Source organism: Bubalus kerabau, chromosome 8 (assembly GCF_029407905.1).
Source record: "Bubalus kerabau isolate K-KA32 ecotype Philippines breed swamp buffalo chromosome 8, PCC_UOA_SB_1v2, whole genome shotgun sequence".
Taxonomy (NCBI): Eukaryota; Metazoa; Chordata; class Mammalia; order Artiodactyla; family Bovidae; genus Bubalus; species Bubalus kerabau.
The window spans coordinates 15,355,743-15,373,723 of NC_073631.1; the positions used below are offsets into that span (position 1 = coordinate 15,355,743).

A 17,981-nucleotide genomic window follows, 5' to 3' on the forward strand; every position below is an offset into this window, starting at 1 on the left:
CTATTAGCAGGAATATTCAGCAGAATGTGGTTAGCAGTAATTAGCATGAAAATGTGAGAATTCCTTCTTTTCTCCAAAGACCTCCTTTGCTTGCCACTACCTCTTCTTTGGGATTAAATTCATAGCTGCTGTAAGCAGGACCAAGAAAAAGGGGTGGTAGTTTCTTCTCCAGAGATTACATACTTGAACTTTCTCAATTTTTATATTCCTGGGTTGGTGATGCTTCTGAGCAACTAGAAAGGAGCAATTAATTAACTTTTCTAAAGTATTAACTTTATAAGTAGTCAGTTACTAGTATGATAACGGTTATTAGGTATTAGCTATGACTGGAGGAAAGTAGTGCCTCACATTCTTTCCTTCCCTGGATGAAGGTTTCCGGCCTTGGAGAACTCCCTTGTCTTCCGTGTTCACTAATATTAATCTATTCATCCATGTATTTATTCAACAAATAGTTGAACACCTGCTCTGTGTCCAGCATTGTGCCAATGGCCAAATATACAATGATGATATTCCATTCTTTCCCACAGGGAGTTTGTAGACTAGAGTCCATCTCTATTTCTCTCTCTCCTCTCTCTCTGTGTCTCCCTCGGACAGGTGACAAAGCCTGTCTCTCTGACACCCCACAAGCATCACCATCAATAACCTCATACTTGATTGCCTTCCACTCTCGTGTTCTGATGCACTTCAAAAGATAGCGAAGAAACCTGTCAGTCAAGACTCTTTGCAGTCTGTAAAATCCTTGAGTTCTTTACCATATGAGACAAATCCACTATTCAGACCAGGACTCAACAGAGGTGAAGTGTGATTAGCTTGATTTACCCGTGTGTATGTGTTTATGTGTGTGTGGTTCTTACAACTCATTGGCATCTCAATAAAGGAACTAGGTTACTACTCACAAGTACAAACTGGACTTCATGTTTAAGTTCACACCTAACATGCCCCTCCAGTAGATTCTGGACCTCCTTCAAAGCTCATCTTAAATTTCACCTCCTTTACTGGAGCCTTTGTACCCTGTCCCCTTTCCCAAGTAGAGTTAATTATTCTCTTTGACCCTCACAGAAATTTTCACACTGTTACTTCCACTTCTGTCACTTTGTGTATAATAAGTCTAATCTAGTTTTCAAGTGTGAGATAGGGTTTTCTCATTCATTGTATTCATCTTTGCATTCGTGGTCCCTAGTAAGAAGTATGCAATGTAGTTTATATCCATAAGTTTCTTGGATGAATTAATAAGTATGTCTCTCTAGATAATCAGTACAGGTATTCTGGAACTGAGGTCATCAAACCAAATCCAGCCTCCATCTGTTTTTATAAATAAAGTTTTTTCGGAACACAACCACACTCATACAGTTCCATACTGTTTTCATACTACAGTAGAAGAGTGAGTAGCTGTGACAGAGTCAGTGGCCCACAACCTAAAATATTTACACTCTGGCCTTTTACAGAGAAAGCTTGCTGATTCCTAGCCTAGACATATGTTTCCTTCCACTCAACATTGTTGGATAAACTCTGAAATTGTCTTACTCATTAGTTGCCATTTTTCTAGAATTTTTAAAGTAATATACCATTACTTTTAACCCAAGTAAGACGGTAGGTGTTGCGAGAGGGCATCAGAGGGCAGACACACTGAACCATAATCACAGAACTCTAGTCAACCTGATCACATGGACCACAGCCTTGTCTAACTCAGTGAAACTAAGCCATGCTGTGTAGGGCCACCCAAGACGGGCAGGTCAGGTGGAGAGAGGTCTGACAGACTGTGATTCACTGGAAAAGGGAATGGCAAACCACTTCAGTATTCTTGCTTTGAGAACCCAATGAACAGTATGAAAAGGCAAAATGATAGGGTACTGAAAGAGGAACTCCCCAGGTCAGTAGGTACCCAATATGCTACTGGAGATCAGTGGAGAAATAACTCCAGAAGGAATGAAGGGATGGAGCCAAAGCAAAAACAACACCCAGCTGTGGATGTGACTGGTGATAGAAGCAAGGTCCGATGCTATAAAGAGCAATATTGCATAGGAACCTGGAATGTCAGGTCCATGAATCAAGGCAAATTGGCAGTGGTCAAACAGGAGATGGCAAGAGTGAATGTCGACATTCTAGGAATCAGTGAACTAAAATGGACTGGAATGGGTGAATTTAACTCAGATGACCATTATATCTATTACTGTGGGCAGAATCCCTTAGAAGAAATGGAGTAGTCATCATGGTCAACAAAAGAGTCCAAAATGCAGTAGTTGGATGCAATCTCAAAAACGACAGAATGATCTCTGTTCGTTTCCAAGGCAAACCATTCAATATCACAGTAATCCAAGTCTATGCCCCGACCAGTAACTCAGAAGAAGCTGAAGTTGAACGGTTCTATGAAGACCTACAAGACCTTCTAGAACTAACACCCAAAAAAGATGTCCTTTTCATTATAGGGGACTGGAATGCAAAGTAGGAAGTCAAGAAACACCTGGAGTAACAGGCAAATTTGGCCTTGGAATATGGAATGAAGCAAGGCAAAGGCTAATAGAGTTTTGCTAAGAGAATGCACTGGTCATAGCAAACACCCTCTTCCAACAACACAAGAGAAGACTCTACACATGGACATCACCAGATGGTCAACACCAAAATCAGATTGATTATATTCTTTGCAACAAAGATGGAGAAGCTCTATACAGTCAGCAAAAACAAGACCAGGAGCTGACTGTGGCTCAGATCATGAACTCCTTATTGCCAAATTCAGACTTAAATAGAACAAAGTAGGGAAAACCACTGGACCATTCAGGTATGACCTAAATCATATCCCTTATGATTATACAGTGGAAGTGAGAAATAGATTTAAGGGACTAGATCTGATAGACAGAGTGCCTGATGAACTATGGATGGAGGTTCGTGACATTGTACAGGAGACAGGGATCAAGACCATCCCCATGGAAAACAAATGCAGAAAAGCAAAATGGCTGAAGAGACGTGAAAAGCAAAGGAGAAAAGGAAAGATACAAGCATCTGAATGCAGAGTTCCAAAGAATAGCAAGGAGAGATAAGGAAGCCTTCCTCAGCGATCAATGCAAAGAAATAGAGGAAACCAACAGAATGGGACAGACTACAGATCTCATCAAGACAATTAGATACCAAGGGAACATTTCATGCAAAGATGGGCTCAATAAAAGACAGAAATGGTATGGACCTAACAGAAGCAGAAGATATTAAGAAGAGGTGGCAAGAATACACAGAAGAACTGTACAAAAAAGAGCTCCACGACCAAAATAATCACGATGATGTGATCACTCACCTAGAGCCAGACATCCTGGAATGTGAAGTCAAGTGGGCCTTAGAAAGCATCACTACGAACAAAGCTAGTGGAGGTGATGGAATTCCAGTTGAGCTATTTCAAATCCTGAAAGATGATGCTGTGAAAGTGCTGCACTCAATATGCCAGCAAATTTGGAAAACTCAGCAGTGGCCACATGACTGGAAAAGGTCAGTTTTCATTCCAATCCCAAAGAAAGGCAATGCCGAAGAATGGTCAAACTACCGCACAATTGCACTCATCTCACACGCTAGTAGAGTAATGCTCAAAATTCTCCAAGCCAGGCTTCAGCAATACGTGAACCGTGAACTTCCAGATGTTCAAGCTGGTTTTAGAAAAGGCAGAGGAATCAGAGATCAAATTGCCAACATCCACTGGATCATGGAAAAAACAAGAGAGTTCCAGAAAAACATCTATTTCTGCTTTATTGACTATGCCAAAGCCTTTGACTGTGTGGATCACAATAAACTGTGGAAAATTCTGAAAGAGATGGGAATACCAGACCACCTGACCTGCCTCTTGAGAAACCTATATGCAGGTCAGGAAGCAACAGTTAGAACAGGATATGGAACAACAGACTGGTTCCATATAGGAAAAGGAGTACATCAAGGCTGTATATGGAGAAGGCAATGGCAACCCACTCCAGTACTCTTGCCTGGCGAATCCCAGGGACAACGGAGACTGGTAGGCTGCCGTCTATGGAGTCGCACAGAGTCGGACACAACTGAAGCGACTTAGCAGCAGCAGCAGCAGCAAAGGCTGTATATTGTCACCCTGCTTATTTAACTTATATGCAGAGTACATCATGAGAAACGCTGGGCTGGAAGAAGCACAAGCTGGAATCAAGATTGCCGGGAGAAATATCAATAACCTCAGATATGCAGATGACACCACCCTTATGGCAGAAGTGAAGAAGAACTAAAAAGCCTCATGATGAAAGTGAAAGAGGAGAGTGAAAAAGTGGTTTAAAGCTCAACATTCAGAGAACTAAGATCATGGCATCTGGTCCCATCACTTCATGGGAAATAGATGGGGAAACAGTGGAAACAGTGTCAGACTTTATTTTGGGCTCCAAAATCATTGCAGATGGTGATTGCAGCCATGAAATTAAAAGACACTTTCTCCTTGGAAGGAAAGTTATGACCAACCTAGATAGCATATTCAAAAGCAGAGACATTACTTTGCCAACAAAGGTCCGTCTAGTCAAGGCTATGGTTTTTCCAGTGGTCATGTATGGATGTGAGAGTTGGACTGTGAAGAAAGCTGAGTGCCGAAGAATTGATGCTTTTGAACTGCGGTGTTGGAGAAGTCTCTTGAGAGTCCCTTGGACTGCAAGGAGATCCAGCTAGTCCCTTCTAAAGGAGATCAGTCCTGGGTGTTCACTGGAAGGACTGATGCTAAAGCTGAAACTCCAGTACTTTGGCAACCTCATGCAAAGTGTTGACTCACTGGAAAAGACTCTGATGCTGGGAGGGAATTGGGGGCAGGAGGAGAAGGGGATGACAGAGGATGAGATGGCTGGATGGCATCACCTACTCGATGGACGTGAGTCTGAGTGAACTCTGGGAGTTGGTGATGGACAGGGAGGCCTGGTGTGCTGCGATTCATGGTGTTGCAAAGAGTCGGATGCGACTGAGCAACTGAACTGAACTGAACCGTTACTTTTGGTCTACCAAGGTACCAGAGAGGTAATGATTAAGTTAATAGCTGTGGTTGATTGCAATCCTTAGTCTGAATCTCTGCTATTATTGAACATGTAATTGAAGTAGGGCATTTTCTAAATTGTAGCAATACCGCATTCGCAAGTCACCATTTTTTTAAATTGTGGGACCTCAGTGGAAACTAGGACAGAAAGACTCCCATTACAACTGGATATATGATAAATGTCTAACTCCATTTAGGGAAAGGAGAATTTCCTTTCCATTTAGGGAAAAGAAAGAATGATATGAGAACCATTGAGAGTAAGCTGACTAGGGGAAAAGAGTGAGGAGGTTGAAACTGATCACAGGGCTTCTGGCCTCAGAAAGCATGGTCCCTGTCGTTAATAGAAATAAGGAAATCAGAAACTTTACGGGGGAAAGATGATTAACTCACTTCTAGTAGAAGAGGACTTGAGCTCAAGAGAGAAGTCAGGGCTGGGAGGTAGACTTGGGAGTCCTTGATGCTGGGAAAGATCGAGGGCAGGAAAAGAGGGTTACAGAGGATGAGATTGTTAGATGGCATCATCGACTCAATGGACATGAGTTTGAGCAAACTGTGGGAGATGGTGAAAGACAGGGAAGCCTGGTCTGCTGCAGTCCATGGGGTCACAAAGAGTTGAACACAACTGAGCAGCTGAGCAACAACATAATAAAAGAAGAGGTAGTCAGGCGTCTTGTTGCAGTGAGAATAAGAAGAATACAGCCCCAACAATGGTTTAGTATTAGCTCAGGAGATCAGTTATTACCTTTGAAAATAAAGACCCACTTGCCAAAGCTTAAAGCTATGGCATCCAGTGTGAAGACTTGGACCTCTGATTGCTCATGAAGGTGGTAATGGAGAGATTTCAAAAAGCCTAGTGGAAAGTTCAGATACAGCTAAATAAGCAAACAGACAAAACTGTCAAAATTCTTTTTCTTTTCCTGAAGTCATACCAATCCAGTGTTGGTTTTTATATGGACTAGAAGTTCTAATGTACATTAAAGATGGGTTTGATTGATTTAAACTGGAGAAGTGCTTTATTACTTAATCTTGCCTCTTCAGCCTTTTGAAAGCATTCATTTAAGTGTGCCTTGGAACACACTTTGGCAAATGTATGAGATAATGATGTAAGGTTGCCTGGCAGCAGGCTCTGTGATGGGCAGAATCAGGCTTTTAATCCCAAGATGTCCAAATAATTGCCGCGCTAATAGGTTATAGAGTGTTGCCATGTACATTGTCTCATCTGGTCCTCACACCACTCATTGAAACATCTCCCAGCCACCTTTGTTTCCAAAAATAATAAATCAGTCTCCTTTTAACTTCACACAGTCCTAGCCATAAGAGTTACTCTAGAATTGATTTGGAAGAATATAGTATTTTCTTTTCTTTGACTTCTGTTAGGAAAACTACAGTCCTGCTTTTTTAATGTCCATTTGCAAAATCACCTTACAATAAGTTTGTGCTATGTCTGTAGATTTTATTTAGGTGAAAATGTCACATCTGTGGCTGTTTAATTCAGTTACCCAAAGAGTAATGATGCAAATAGTCATAATAAATATTTGAGGCTAGAAGTGGATTTTGATGTGGACATATTTCTGACTTTTCTATTTCATTATGTACATTTCAAAATTATTGATTATTGTAATCAGAGTATCATTAAAACTATGAAAAGCTCATTGCTAAAAATCCTTAGAATGTTTTTCAACATCCTGTGCGTCTTCAAAACTTCGAAAAGAAACTTCTAAATGAGAACTGTTTGTAAGTTATGTGTATTTAGAAATTTCTCTTGAAATAGACGAAAAGCATAAGCAAAATTAACCCAGAAGATTAACTGAATATTTTATTAGGAGTACTATATTCCATGCCACAAAGTTTCTGGATTTTCTTTTTAATTTTAAAAAGATAGACAGACACCCACAGACAATTGAGAAAAAGCAGTTTTTATACACAAATATGCATCAAAGTTAAGACGCCCTTTGTTAATGATCTCAGATAACTGGATGTGCTGAAATATAATGCCAAATAGCATCCATTGCTGTATAGTTCCAGGTAGAGCCACAGCAGTTTCTACCTTGTCCAAAGTAGAATAAGTGCCACTAGTGAGATCTTGTTCCTGCAGCTGACATTGAATTCCCTTGGCAGAGTCTCTCTTCTGATCGGTTTCTGGCATCATCTCAGGTGTCCCCACCCCTCAGCAGCTGCTGCGCTTTCGAATGCCAGCATGACTCAAGAGAAGTAAGGATCATTCAGCTCCAAACACTGAGGAGGTTTTGGAGTCTTCCACATCAAGGGAGGCCAGCCAAGCTGTGCTCCGAGCCAACTTCTAAAACAGACCTTGCAAAGTTGTAAATGTTTTATAGCTGAGCTCCTGCTTGAGCCGCCTCCCCCATGTCTGTCTCCTCTGTCCCAGTGCTGGCCGCGAGCCATTAGCAAGGGGCAGACCAGAAGGGGAAGCTTTGACTCTCACTTTCTCCCTGAATCTCCCAGACTCTCAGGGGTGACATTCTTCACTGGACTTGGGACATAGAGGGGAAGTGGCTGGGTTCCTGTCAGAAGGCGTTGAAAAACCCAAAGCAAGAAAGGCGTGGAGGACCCAGCCCAGACATTTGAAGCAGAGTTGGAGCCAGAGAATGAACAAAAGAAAGTCATTTGGTCCCTGCTTTGAATGTAAAGGGTGATTTGACAGTATTTATTCTTGCTTATTTTTTCATTCCACTTTATTTGAAACTAAAATTCTTTTGATTTTAGAATTGGGCTTCTGTATAACAGGCCCTCTCCTGGTTTAACTGAGTGTTCCTCAACATAGCTGTATCCTGTTTCCTTATAAAAGGCATCTGTTATTTTCTTTTACAGTTAGGAATTGAGGCAAACCCCTTAGCTACAGAGATGCAGTGACTTTTGACAATAGCTTTTTAAAAATGATAGTAATAGAAAACATGATAATAACCCTTTTTCACATATGTGTATATCCCAGATGGTGCCAAAGGTCCCAAGTCACTAAGGGCATCCAGTTCATTGGTGGTGCGAGGAGGAAAAATCAAGCGGAAGTTCGTGAACCTGGGGTAAGCGCTTCACGAGGTGGAAAGCAAACCCTCTTTAAGAGAAGGGTTAAAGGAGAAAATGCTCCATTCCCCTTTCTGACTGTGTGCTGTCATTACAGGGCACCTTTGCGGAAGAATTCCAACAAGGGGAAGAAATGGAAAGAGAAAGAGAAAGAAGCCAGTAGGCTTTCTCCAGGTAGCAGGTATGGGTGGGTGATTAAGAACACAGGTGTGTCTGTGCATCTGAACTTTCTGACTCCCTGCCATTGTTAACCAAAGTCAGTGGTCAGTATCTTTGTGCTGATGTGATGTTCCTAGAGGTGAGATGAAAGAAAAGTTCCACAGTTTGTATTTCTTACTGTAGTTATAGCCTACACTTGGACCTACACTTGGTCCATTAGTTTAATTGCAGAATTATGGTCACATGAACAGTTTTAGTAAATGCTTATCTAAATACAGCATAAATATACCTATGTGACATGTCAGACATATTTCAGCTTTTTTGCCTGGCTACCCACAATGCTTATATATTCTCTTTTTAAGTCTGAAAGGGTGATTTTGCATTTAAGTACCTTGTTGCTTTCAAGACTGTTTCTGTCCACCTGCATATAAGAAAGACCACTGTCTCTGGACTCAGCTGTTAAATTGATTTTTGCCAATGCCATCAACTATGCTTACTATTAGATAAAAACTGTCCTATAGAGAAATGAGCTTTGTATAATATATTGTCAAGCTTTCCCAATTTTATTCTGAGATTGCATAATTGTAAACTTGGCTTTGTATAGGAAGACATTAAGGCACAGATGCGTGCTCTGTCTCAAGTCCAGCTGCCTGAATTTAAATCAGCACTCTCCCAGTTAACTACCTTGAAAATCTTGGACAGGTTATGTAGCCTCTGTACCTTTGTTTTCTCTTCTGTGAAATGAGGATAATAAGAGTAGCTACCTCATAACATAAGTGTAAGGGTTAAATAAGTTTTCAACTCATTTAGCTTTTAAACTGCCACCTTGCACATAGAAGGCATTCAAAAATAAAAATAGAAATTCACTATTATTATTATTTGTGAGTTACAGAGAAGTTTTATATTTATCATTTCATTTGATTCTTAAAATAAGATTGGGAGGGGAGATAATAATACTACACTTTATTGATAAAAGACTTCGCCGTCATAGAATTTAATTGATTTGCCCAGAATTATGCAACAGGCAATTAATGTCAGGTAGCTGGAGCTTGGCCTCCTGTCTAGATGTCTTTTTTACATTGAATGTCATATGCACTTCCTTAAGCATCTAATGATGTTTATATTGCTTTATGAATTTAGGGAATCATCCCAAAAGTACAGACTAAGGAAGAAACAGACAAAATGCTAAGAATAAAGGAACACAAAATTATTTGCAGACCATTTATCCATTTTATAGGTTGTCCAAGCCTTTTTTCTCTCTTTTTCTCTTTTCTGGCAACTTGGTGAGAAATTGTACCTTCTCCCCATGATTACAGGAGAATGGGGGAGAGGGTAAAGGATGGGAAGAGAGAATTCCAAAATTTATTTTTGTTATTCTGGGTTTCCTCTGTGCTGTCCAACGGAGAATGGCAAGAAAGCTCTGTTGATGTTGAGGACAGGAATCTCAGGGGGAAATTAGGCCATAATGCAACTCAAAAGCAATTTTTAATTTTGCATGATTTTGAAATGAGAAATTTAGTGAGTGCCTTAGAATTAAGAATAGAAGAGTATCAAGTATGCTCAGGGGCAAAAACAACAAACGGCGACACCATTTAAGGGAGAGAGAGACGCCCAAATACACTACGGGAGAGACCCTGGGAGCCTTCAGAAAGGACGCTGTGTTCCCTGTGGTCCCTGGGCTCTTGGGGCAGCCACCACCTCTCCCCTTGGGAGCACCGCCCTCGATGGGGTGCATCAAGCACAGACACCCAGCAGGGGGGAGACAGGGTTTGACTGAATTTCATTATAGTAGCCGGAGAGTTCTCATGTCCTTGTTTAAATTGCAGGTGAAAATCAAGCAGGTCTTGATTCTCTTGGCAAGTGCTCATCTTACTCTAGGCAAAACCACCCATAGCCCGCAGTGGGTGGTCATCAGCACAATGCTTAACCACAGTTAATACCAGCTTTTAAACCAGCAGCCACCCAGGCTACCTAGTCAGCTATATTTTAAAACATCAATTCTTGTATCTCTCTGCATCAGCAGTCACAAACAATTCACATGTACAATGTTATAAAATAGTTTTCAATTAGAATCATAGTTTCATAATTATTTGTAATTACAGTAGAATGTTGACAGGACTGAAATAACCTCATGTAATTGTAATAATAAGACAGGAAAGAAGAGGGGCTTTTCCTGTTCCCAAAAGTAAAATTTTTGAGCTATCCCAGTGATTGGTTAACAGTAATCAAATCTAACGATAGCCTCCGTTCTCCTATGTAAACGAATAATTGGGCCAGAACCTTAGAAAACCTATTCCAGGAGGCACAGTTACTGTCCAGCATGCTGCAGTTGAGCTGGCTTCACAGGGTCCCTGAAGATAGGTGGGCGACAAGCCCCAGTGCTGCAGGGTCCCACTGGTCTTCCCAGCGGTTAGAAGAACTAGGAGTAAACTCATCAGTCCTGTGACGTTTTCTCAAAAATGATTCACAAACTGAGTTAGTAATGTTATCTCTTAGGCTTTTCATCCATTTCTTATAAGATGATAAAAATTGGATGAGGTCAGTCAATTAGTGATACCCTGAGAGTGTTCCCTCCCTGTATTTGACCTGAGGCCAGACTATGGTGGAGGTAATGAAGATAAGGGTGACCTCCTTCAGAAGGTCCCACGCACGCACTGTGCACTCAGTGCCCCCAGCCCTGCAGCAAGACATCATCAACCCACGCCTCCGCCGGAGACTCCTGGACACACGCACAAGTCTGGGTCAGTCTCTTGCGGGGTCACTGCTCCTTTCTCCTGGGTCCTGGTACACACAAGGTTCTGTTGGTGTCCTCCAAGAGTCTGTTAACTCAGTCCTGGGTAAGTTTGGTGGCTCTGTGGTGGGGTTAATGGCGACCTCCTCCAAGAGGGATTATGCCATACCCAGAGGGCTTATGCTCTGCACCCAGAGCCCCTGCCCCTGCAACAGGCCACTGCTGACCCATACCTTTGCAGGAAACACTCAAACACAGTTCTGGCTCAGTCTCTGTGGGGTCTCGGGGTCCTGGTGCACACAGATTTGTTTCAGCCCTCTGAGCATCTCTGGTGGGTAAGGGGTTTGATTCTGAACGTGATTTTGCCCCTCCTGCCATCTTGCTGGGGCTTCTCCTTTGCCCTTGGATGTGGAGTATCTTTTTTTGGTGGGATCCAACATTCTCCAGTCGACGGTTGTTTAGCAGCGAGTTGTAGTTTTGGAGTTCTCACAGGAGAAGATGAGCACACGTCCTTCTATCCACCATCTCACATCAAAACCTTCCTCAGTGGTCAGTGCAAAGAAATAGAGGAAAGTAATAGAATGGGAAAGACTAGAGATCTCTTCAAGAAAATTGGAGATACTAAGGGTACATTTCATGCAAAGATGGGCACAATAAATGACAGAAATGGTATGGACCTAACAGAAGCAGAAGATATTAAGAAGAGGTGGCAAGAATACACAGAAGAACTATATGAAAATGATCTTCACAACCCAGATAATCACAATGGTGTGATCACTGACCTAGAGCCAGACATCCTGGAATGTGAAGTCAAGTGGGCCTTAGGAAGCATCACTACAAACAAAGCTAGTGGAGGTGATGGAATTCCAGTTGAGCTATTCCAAATCCTGAAAGATGATGCTGTGAAAGTGCCACAGTCAATGTGCCCACAAATTTGGAAAACTCAGCAGTGGCTACAGGACTGGAAAAGGTCAGTTTTCGTTGCAATCCCAAAGAAAGGCAATGCCAAAGAATGCTCAAACTGCCACACAACTGCACTCATCTCACACGCTAGCAAAGTAATGCTCAAAATTCTCCAAGACAGGCTTCAACAGTATGTGAATGGTGAACTTCCAGATGTTCAAGTTGGATTTAGAAAAGGCAGAGGAACCAGTGATCAAATTGCCGATATCCACTGGATCATGGAAAAAGCAAAAGAGTTCCAGAAAAACATCTGCTTCAGCTTTACTGACTATGCCAAAGCCTTTGACCGTGTGGATCACAACAAACTGTGGACAATTCTGAAAGAGATAGGAATACCAGACCACCTGACCTGCCTCCTAAGAAATCTGTATGCAGGTCAAGAAGCAACAGTTAGAATGGGACATGGAACAACAGACTGGTTCCAAACTGGGAAAGGAGTACGTCAAGGCTGTATATTGTCACCCTGCTTATTTAACTTACATGCAGAGTAGATCATGAGAAACGCTGGGCTGGAAGAAGCACAAGCTGGAATCAAGATTGCCGGGATATGCAGAGAAATATCAATAACCTCAGATATGCAGATGGCATCACCCTTATGGCAGAAAACAAAGAGGAACTAAAGAGCCTCTGGATAAAAGTGAAAGAGGAGAGTGAAAATGTTGGCTTAAAACTCAACATTCAGAAAACTAAGATCATGGCATCTGGTCCCATCACTTCATGGCAAATAGATGGGGAAACAATGGAAACAGTGTCAAACTTTATTTTTTCAGGCTCCAAAATCACTGCAGATGGTGACTGCAGCCATGAAATTAAAAGATGCTTGCTCCTTGGAAGAAAAGTTATGACCAACCTAGACAGCATATTAAAAAGCAGAGACATTATTTTGCCAACAAAGGTCCATCTAGTCAAAGCTTTGGTTTTTCCAGTAGTCATGTATGAATGTGAGAGCTGGCCTATAAAGAAAGCTGAGCACTGAAGTATTGTTGCTTTTGAACTGTGGTGTTGGAGGAGACTCTTGAGAGTCCCCTGGACAGCAAGGAAACCCAAGCAGTCCATCCTAAAGGAAATCAATCCTGAATATACATTGGAAGGACTGATGTTGAAGCTGAAACTCCAATACTTTGGCCACCTGATGCAAAGAACTGACTCATTTGAAAAGACCCTGATGCTGGGAAAGACTGAAGGCAGGAGGAGAAGGGGACGACAGAGGATGAGATGGCTGGATGGCAACACTGACTTGATGGACATGAGATTGAGTGAACTCCGGGAGTTGGTGATAGACAGGGAAGCCTGGCATGCTGCAGTCCACGGGGTGGCAAAGAGTCGGACACAACTGAGCGACTGAACTGAACTGAAAACTGAAAGAGTAGAGAGCTTACATTGTTCCTTGTGGAGACAAAATGATTCAAATACATGACCAACATGAAACAAATAGATGAGTTTGAAATAAGGAGAAGACAAAATAAGGAGAAAAATGCAGAGAAATGTGATTTGGTTCTATCCTTTTCAAATACATGCTCTCAACTTTCTGATTTAACCAGGTTATACAGCAGATGATCAAAGCAGGAAACAATTGTCAGTGCTTGTTCGTCCCTTAAAGTATACACCAGAGTAAGATAAAGTGCTCTTCTTAGAGTAAGGTGCCTGTGGTATCAGTGGAGTGCCCATTCCGGAAACGCTCCTGGCTCAGTCACTGAATGGAAAGCCCTTTGAGCAGACGTGTGTCTCAGAACAAGGCTAGATGGTGGCAGGTGGGAAGATGACAAGGGAGGGAGACAGTGCTCCTCTGTGGAAGTGAGTCTGCTTTCTCCTTTAAAGTCTGAATAGTGGAGAAGATGCAGAGCTGGACTCCAGTATTCATCCTGACTTTGCCACAGGTAAGTCTCTGAATTCCTCACTAAAAAACAAGTGAGATCAACTAAAACTATATAGTCTGTGACTCCCCATCCATCTCTGTCTGCATCATCCAACACGGTAACCTCTAGTCAGGTGTGGCTGTTGAGCACTTGAAGTGTAGCTTGTAAATACTGAGATGTATGCTCGATTTTAAAGACTTAGTATGGGAAAAAAAAATATGAAATATCTTGATATTTTTATAATACTGACTGCATGTTGAAATAATATTTGAATATTTGAGATAAAAATAAAACGAATTAATTTTACTTTTTTTCCATGTGGCTAACTAGAAAATTTTAATTTACATATATGATTCATATTATATTTCTATTGGATAGTGTTGATCTATATGATTTTATGAAAAACATACTCTTGATTTCTAACTCATTATTTTGTTGTTCTAAAAATTAGCAAGTATTCATTTGCTTGTTTACCTTTTTTATCTATATGTACTCCTCTTTGTTCCAAATATTATTTTATGATACAACAATATAATTCATTTTCAAAGTAAATTGGATAGGGAAAAACAAAATAAAATAAAAAGTAAGATTGGTACTTAAGATAGAACATCTTCAGGAGTGCTTCATAGTAAATGACAGTGGCCACCAGTAAAAGCCAAGATCATAATGTCAGAGTGGTTAAGAACCTGAGTTCACATCCCAGCTCTCTCTGTCACTTGTCCTCCTGAGCAAGTCACATAACCTCTCTGTGCCTCAGTTTTCTTACACACTTACCTCTTCAGGTCATTAGAGGGATTGGGATTGCATTTAACCACATTTTAAGTCCTTACTAAATATAAATGGCTATCATCATTATTACTACTTAAGGTAATTTTTATTGCAGGGATATAAAAATAATCTCTACATATTTTGCTTACAGTCTCTTTTATGCAGGGGTGACTTTAGTAATATCTTGAATAATACTTGGACTGTGTGGATTGTAGTTCAGACCACTCTTCATAGATGCCATTTCTCTCAAAGATAAATCATAGCACTAAAGTGAGTTTTGAGATTATACTGAGAGACAAGTACGTGGAGGGCAGTTCTGCCTTGTTGCGGAGCAAGGGCAGAGCCTCTGCTACTGAGTGGGGGAGGAAACACACCCTTTCAGAAGAGCTAAGAGCAAGATGAAGCACAGAGAGGAAAACCTAAATCTGCCTAAACCTGGTCCGGAGAGGAGCCAAATTTTTCCCTAAAAAAAATGTTTATAAACAAAAATGTAGTTATAAATGCCAGTGGAGGATGGCGATCAGAAATTGGCAGAATAATTTGAGCCTTTGAGCTTGGAAAGTTTTGAGCACATGTTTGCAAGCCGTTAGGATCCATGAGCAATGGTGGCAGACACTCAGGAAAGCACCGGCGGAGAGCTTAACCTTGGCCATGGGCTCCTAGGCGCTCTCCCTTTCACTGGATGTTTTCAATGCCCAAAGGTAGCTTTGTCCTTAAATTTGTGTTATAAATTTAAAGTAATTAATAAAGTCTCCCAGTTTTACAACCGACCTTTTTTTTGAGTTTCAGCTCAGCTTACAAATCTCATTTTGTGTATACATCTAATAAAATCTTATGTGAAATAAAGGCAGTCACTTTCGTGAAGACCTTTGAACAATATTAGCTTAGCCTCAGGAGAGCAGACTCATTGCCCCAAAATTGTCCTGTTTTAGGTGCATTTATAAATTTAATCTATTTCGTTTTCCTTTCAAGTAATTCTCTGTGCCTGAAACCTGACACACTAACATTCCTAAGAAGTTAGTACTTTTCATACTTAAAAAACTTCAAAATCTAATAAATTAAAATAGCTATAGTGACTCTGAAGGTCCCAATACTCTTACCAGTGTAGTTATTTAACTTAACTAGTTAAATCTGAAATCAGTTAAATATATTAAAATAGACTCAACAGACAAGTTTCACAGATTTCTAATGCAAATTTTTGTAGATACTCAGCAATATATGTATTACTCCAGAGCTAACATTTTTATTTTTATAATATAGATTTTATTTACATTGTCATCTTGCTGTTTCATTTTATATCTTCCCAGTATGGGAAAGACTCATCTCCATCTAAAATGAGAAAAATATATTTTTCCCTCAATACTCCTAGGTTCTCCAGCTGAAGCCCTGTAAATTAAACTGACAGAAGACAGTTAAGGGAAAGGCATACAAATGTATTTAATGTTATTTTTATGAGACACAGGAGCCTCCATAAGGAAATGAAGACCCAGAGAAGGAGTTAAGCAAGAAGAATTTTTATAGTAGATTTGATGAAGTGTAGAAAGTTTTGGGGAAATGTGATAGGACTAAAAGGTATGAGCGAAGAGCAGTAAGCTGAGGAAACTCAGCAAGTCCTGTTCATTCATTTGCTCAGATCCCTCTTGGTACCCGTGGAGATGCCTACTCCTCTCCTCTGGATGTAGGAGGGCACCTCTTACCCCAGGGTCTTATGACCTGGTTCAGGGGAGATGTGGGAGGTCAGAGAGCTCTTCCTGCACCTGCCATTTCTCAAATTCCTTCAGTTTAAAATATTCAAAATACTAGATATGCCTAGGTGCCATATTTTGGGGTAGCATTTCCTAAACCCCATCATCAGTCAAGGTTAAGCAGTCTATAGTGACCATCTCAGATGGGCTGTTGACTGTTGACCAGATATTTAGACTATAACTCAGAATCTAGAAGCAGGATGTATTCAGTGTTATTGGCCTGGCTGCAGGTGGACACCCTCTTGTTACAGCTGTTACCTGTTCAGGTCTCTCGGTCGCCTTCAGAAGAGGCTGGCTTTACAACTCCAGTCTCCTTGGTGAATGTTAGAGCCTTACAGAACTACTTCATCTGATTTGAGTAAATGGAGGTCTGCAACCCTTCCTCTGATTGCACCTAACTTTCTTCACTTAATCTCCTTTACTACCTGCTTGAGTTCTATATTCTGTTTATACTTTCTCTGTTCTGGCAGTTCCTGGACGCCTCATTATATTTTGATGACTCCAGTTATAGTCTGAGTATTTTATACACCTTTTATTCAAAGTTAAACTGAAAAAATTCACCAAGGAATGTTTACCTGAGCAACTTAATTTTGGGGTGCTAGCACCAGGATAAACTGGTTTCAAGATGTGTACAAATTAGTTAATTGTTTTATAGAGTTGCTAATTGTAAACCATTTACAGGCCAGGAGACAGTTACTTCCCCTATAACACCCCCCAAAAATGACATTTCAGGATTATGGAGACTTAATTTGAAGCCATGCTTTCTCCCAGTTCCTACGAATAAAGCAATCAGGGGGACTTCCTTGGTGGTCCAGTGGTTAAGACTCAGTGCTTCCATGGCAGGGGACACAGGTTCAATCTCTGGTCAGGGAACTAACATCCCATATGCCGTGCCACCAGAAAAAAAAAAAAAAAAGGAAAAAGAAAGTGAGAGTTTCCAACAGGGATGTAACAGTAATTTATGAATCTACTTTTTCCAAAAGTGATAGTGAACCATTAGTGTATAAACTATAAAAGAAAAATAAGCATAGAACACATACCTGTGTTGATCCTCCAAAAGTTATTTTCAGATCTATTAATTATTCATTTCTACCAATCATGATTTTTCAAGGGGATTATTAAGGATCTAGATAGAGTTTATGCCTCCTGGACCATAATCTGCCCTCAAACTCTAAAAAGTTAAGGAAGGAAGAATTTTATGTTATTCTTAACAGATTTCTCCACAAAGAGAAACAGTCTGTAAGAGTAAGTAATCATAGAATAACCATTACCAAACCCTCTCTGCTCCTTTTGTAGACCCAAGAGTTGAGTTTATCCAAAAGGAGATTGGCATTTGTTTCAGAAAAGGTGGTAAGCTGATAGGTCTATAATTTTAAAGTAGTGGAGAATTTTATTTCTTAAATGCACATTCTATACTCTAGTTCCAAGCAAATGGAAGCACACCACTGTTCTATTTTTGAAGGACATAGGAACCACACAGAGGTTCCATCAGCCCAGAGAGCTTTAGAGTCAAGGATACACAAAGAAATGAGGGGGACAGGATACAGCCTCAGCAGAGGCACAACCAGACCTCCTGGAGAACTGGAACACAGTTTTCAAAGTACCCCAGGAGCTGGTGGTTTGCAGCTGTGAGGACAGTTGCTGTCTCCTTAGAATTGGGCTTTTGTTGCTTTCTATGTGACTGTTCCTCTGTATTATCGATTATCTTGGTGTAG

General features: G+C 40.8%; 1 protein-coding gene across 7 annotated transcripts in view; it reads left to right on the plus strand.

Moving 5' to 3' along the window:
• The window catches only part of PPP1R9A (protein phosphatase 1 regulatory subunit 9A), a 339,158-nt gene that overhangs the window by 305,700 nt on the left and 15,477 nt on the right, over window positions 1-17,981 (plus strand). For all 7 annotated transcript variants that reach the window (XM_055589752.1, XM_055589751.1, XM_055589754.1 and 4 more), the window contains 2 exons: window positions 7,956-8,043; window positions 8,142-8,225. In XM_055589752.1, the coding sequence (XP_055445727.1) occupies window positions 7,956-8,043; window positions 8,142-8,225 (172 nt within the window). The remainder of the gene's footprint in view (window positions 1-7,955; window positions 8,044-8,141; window positions 8,226-17,981) is intronic.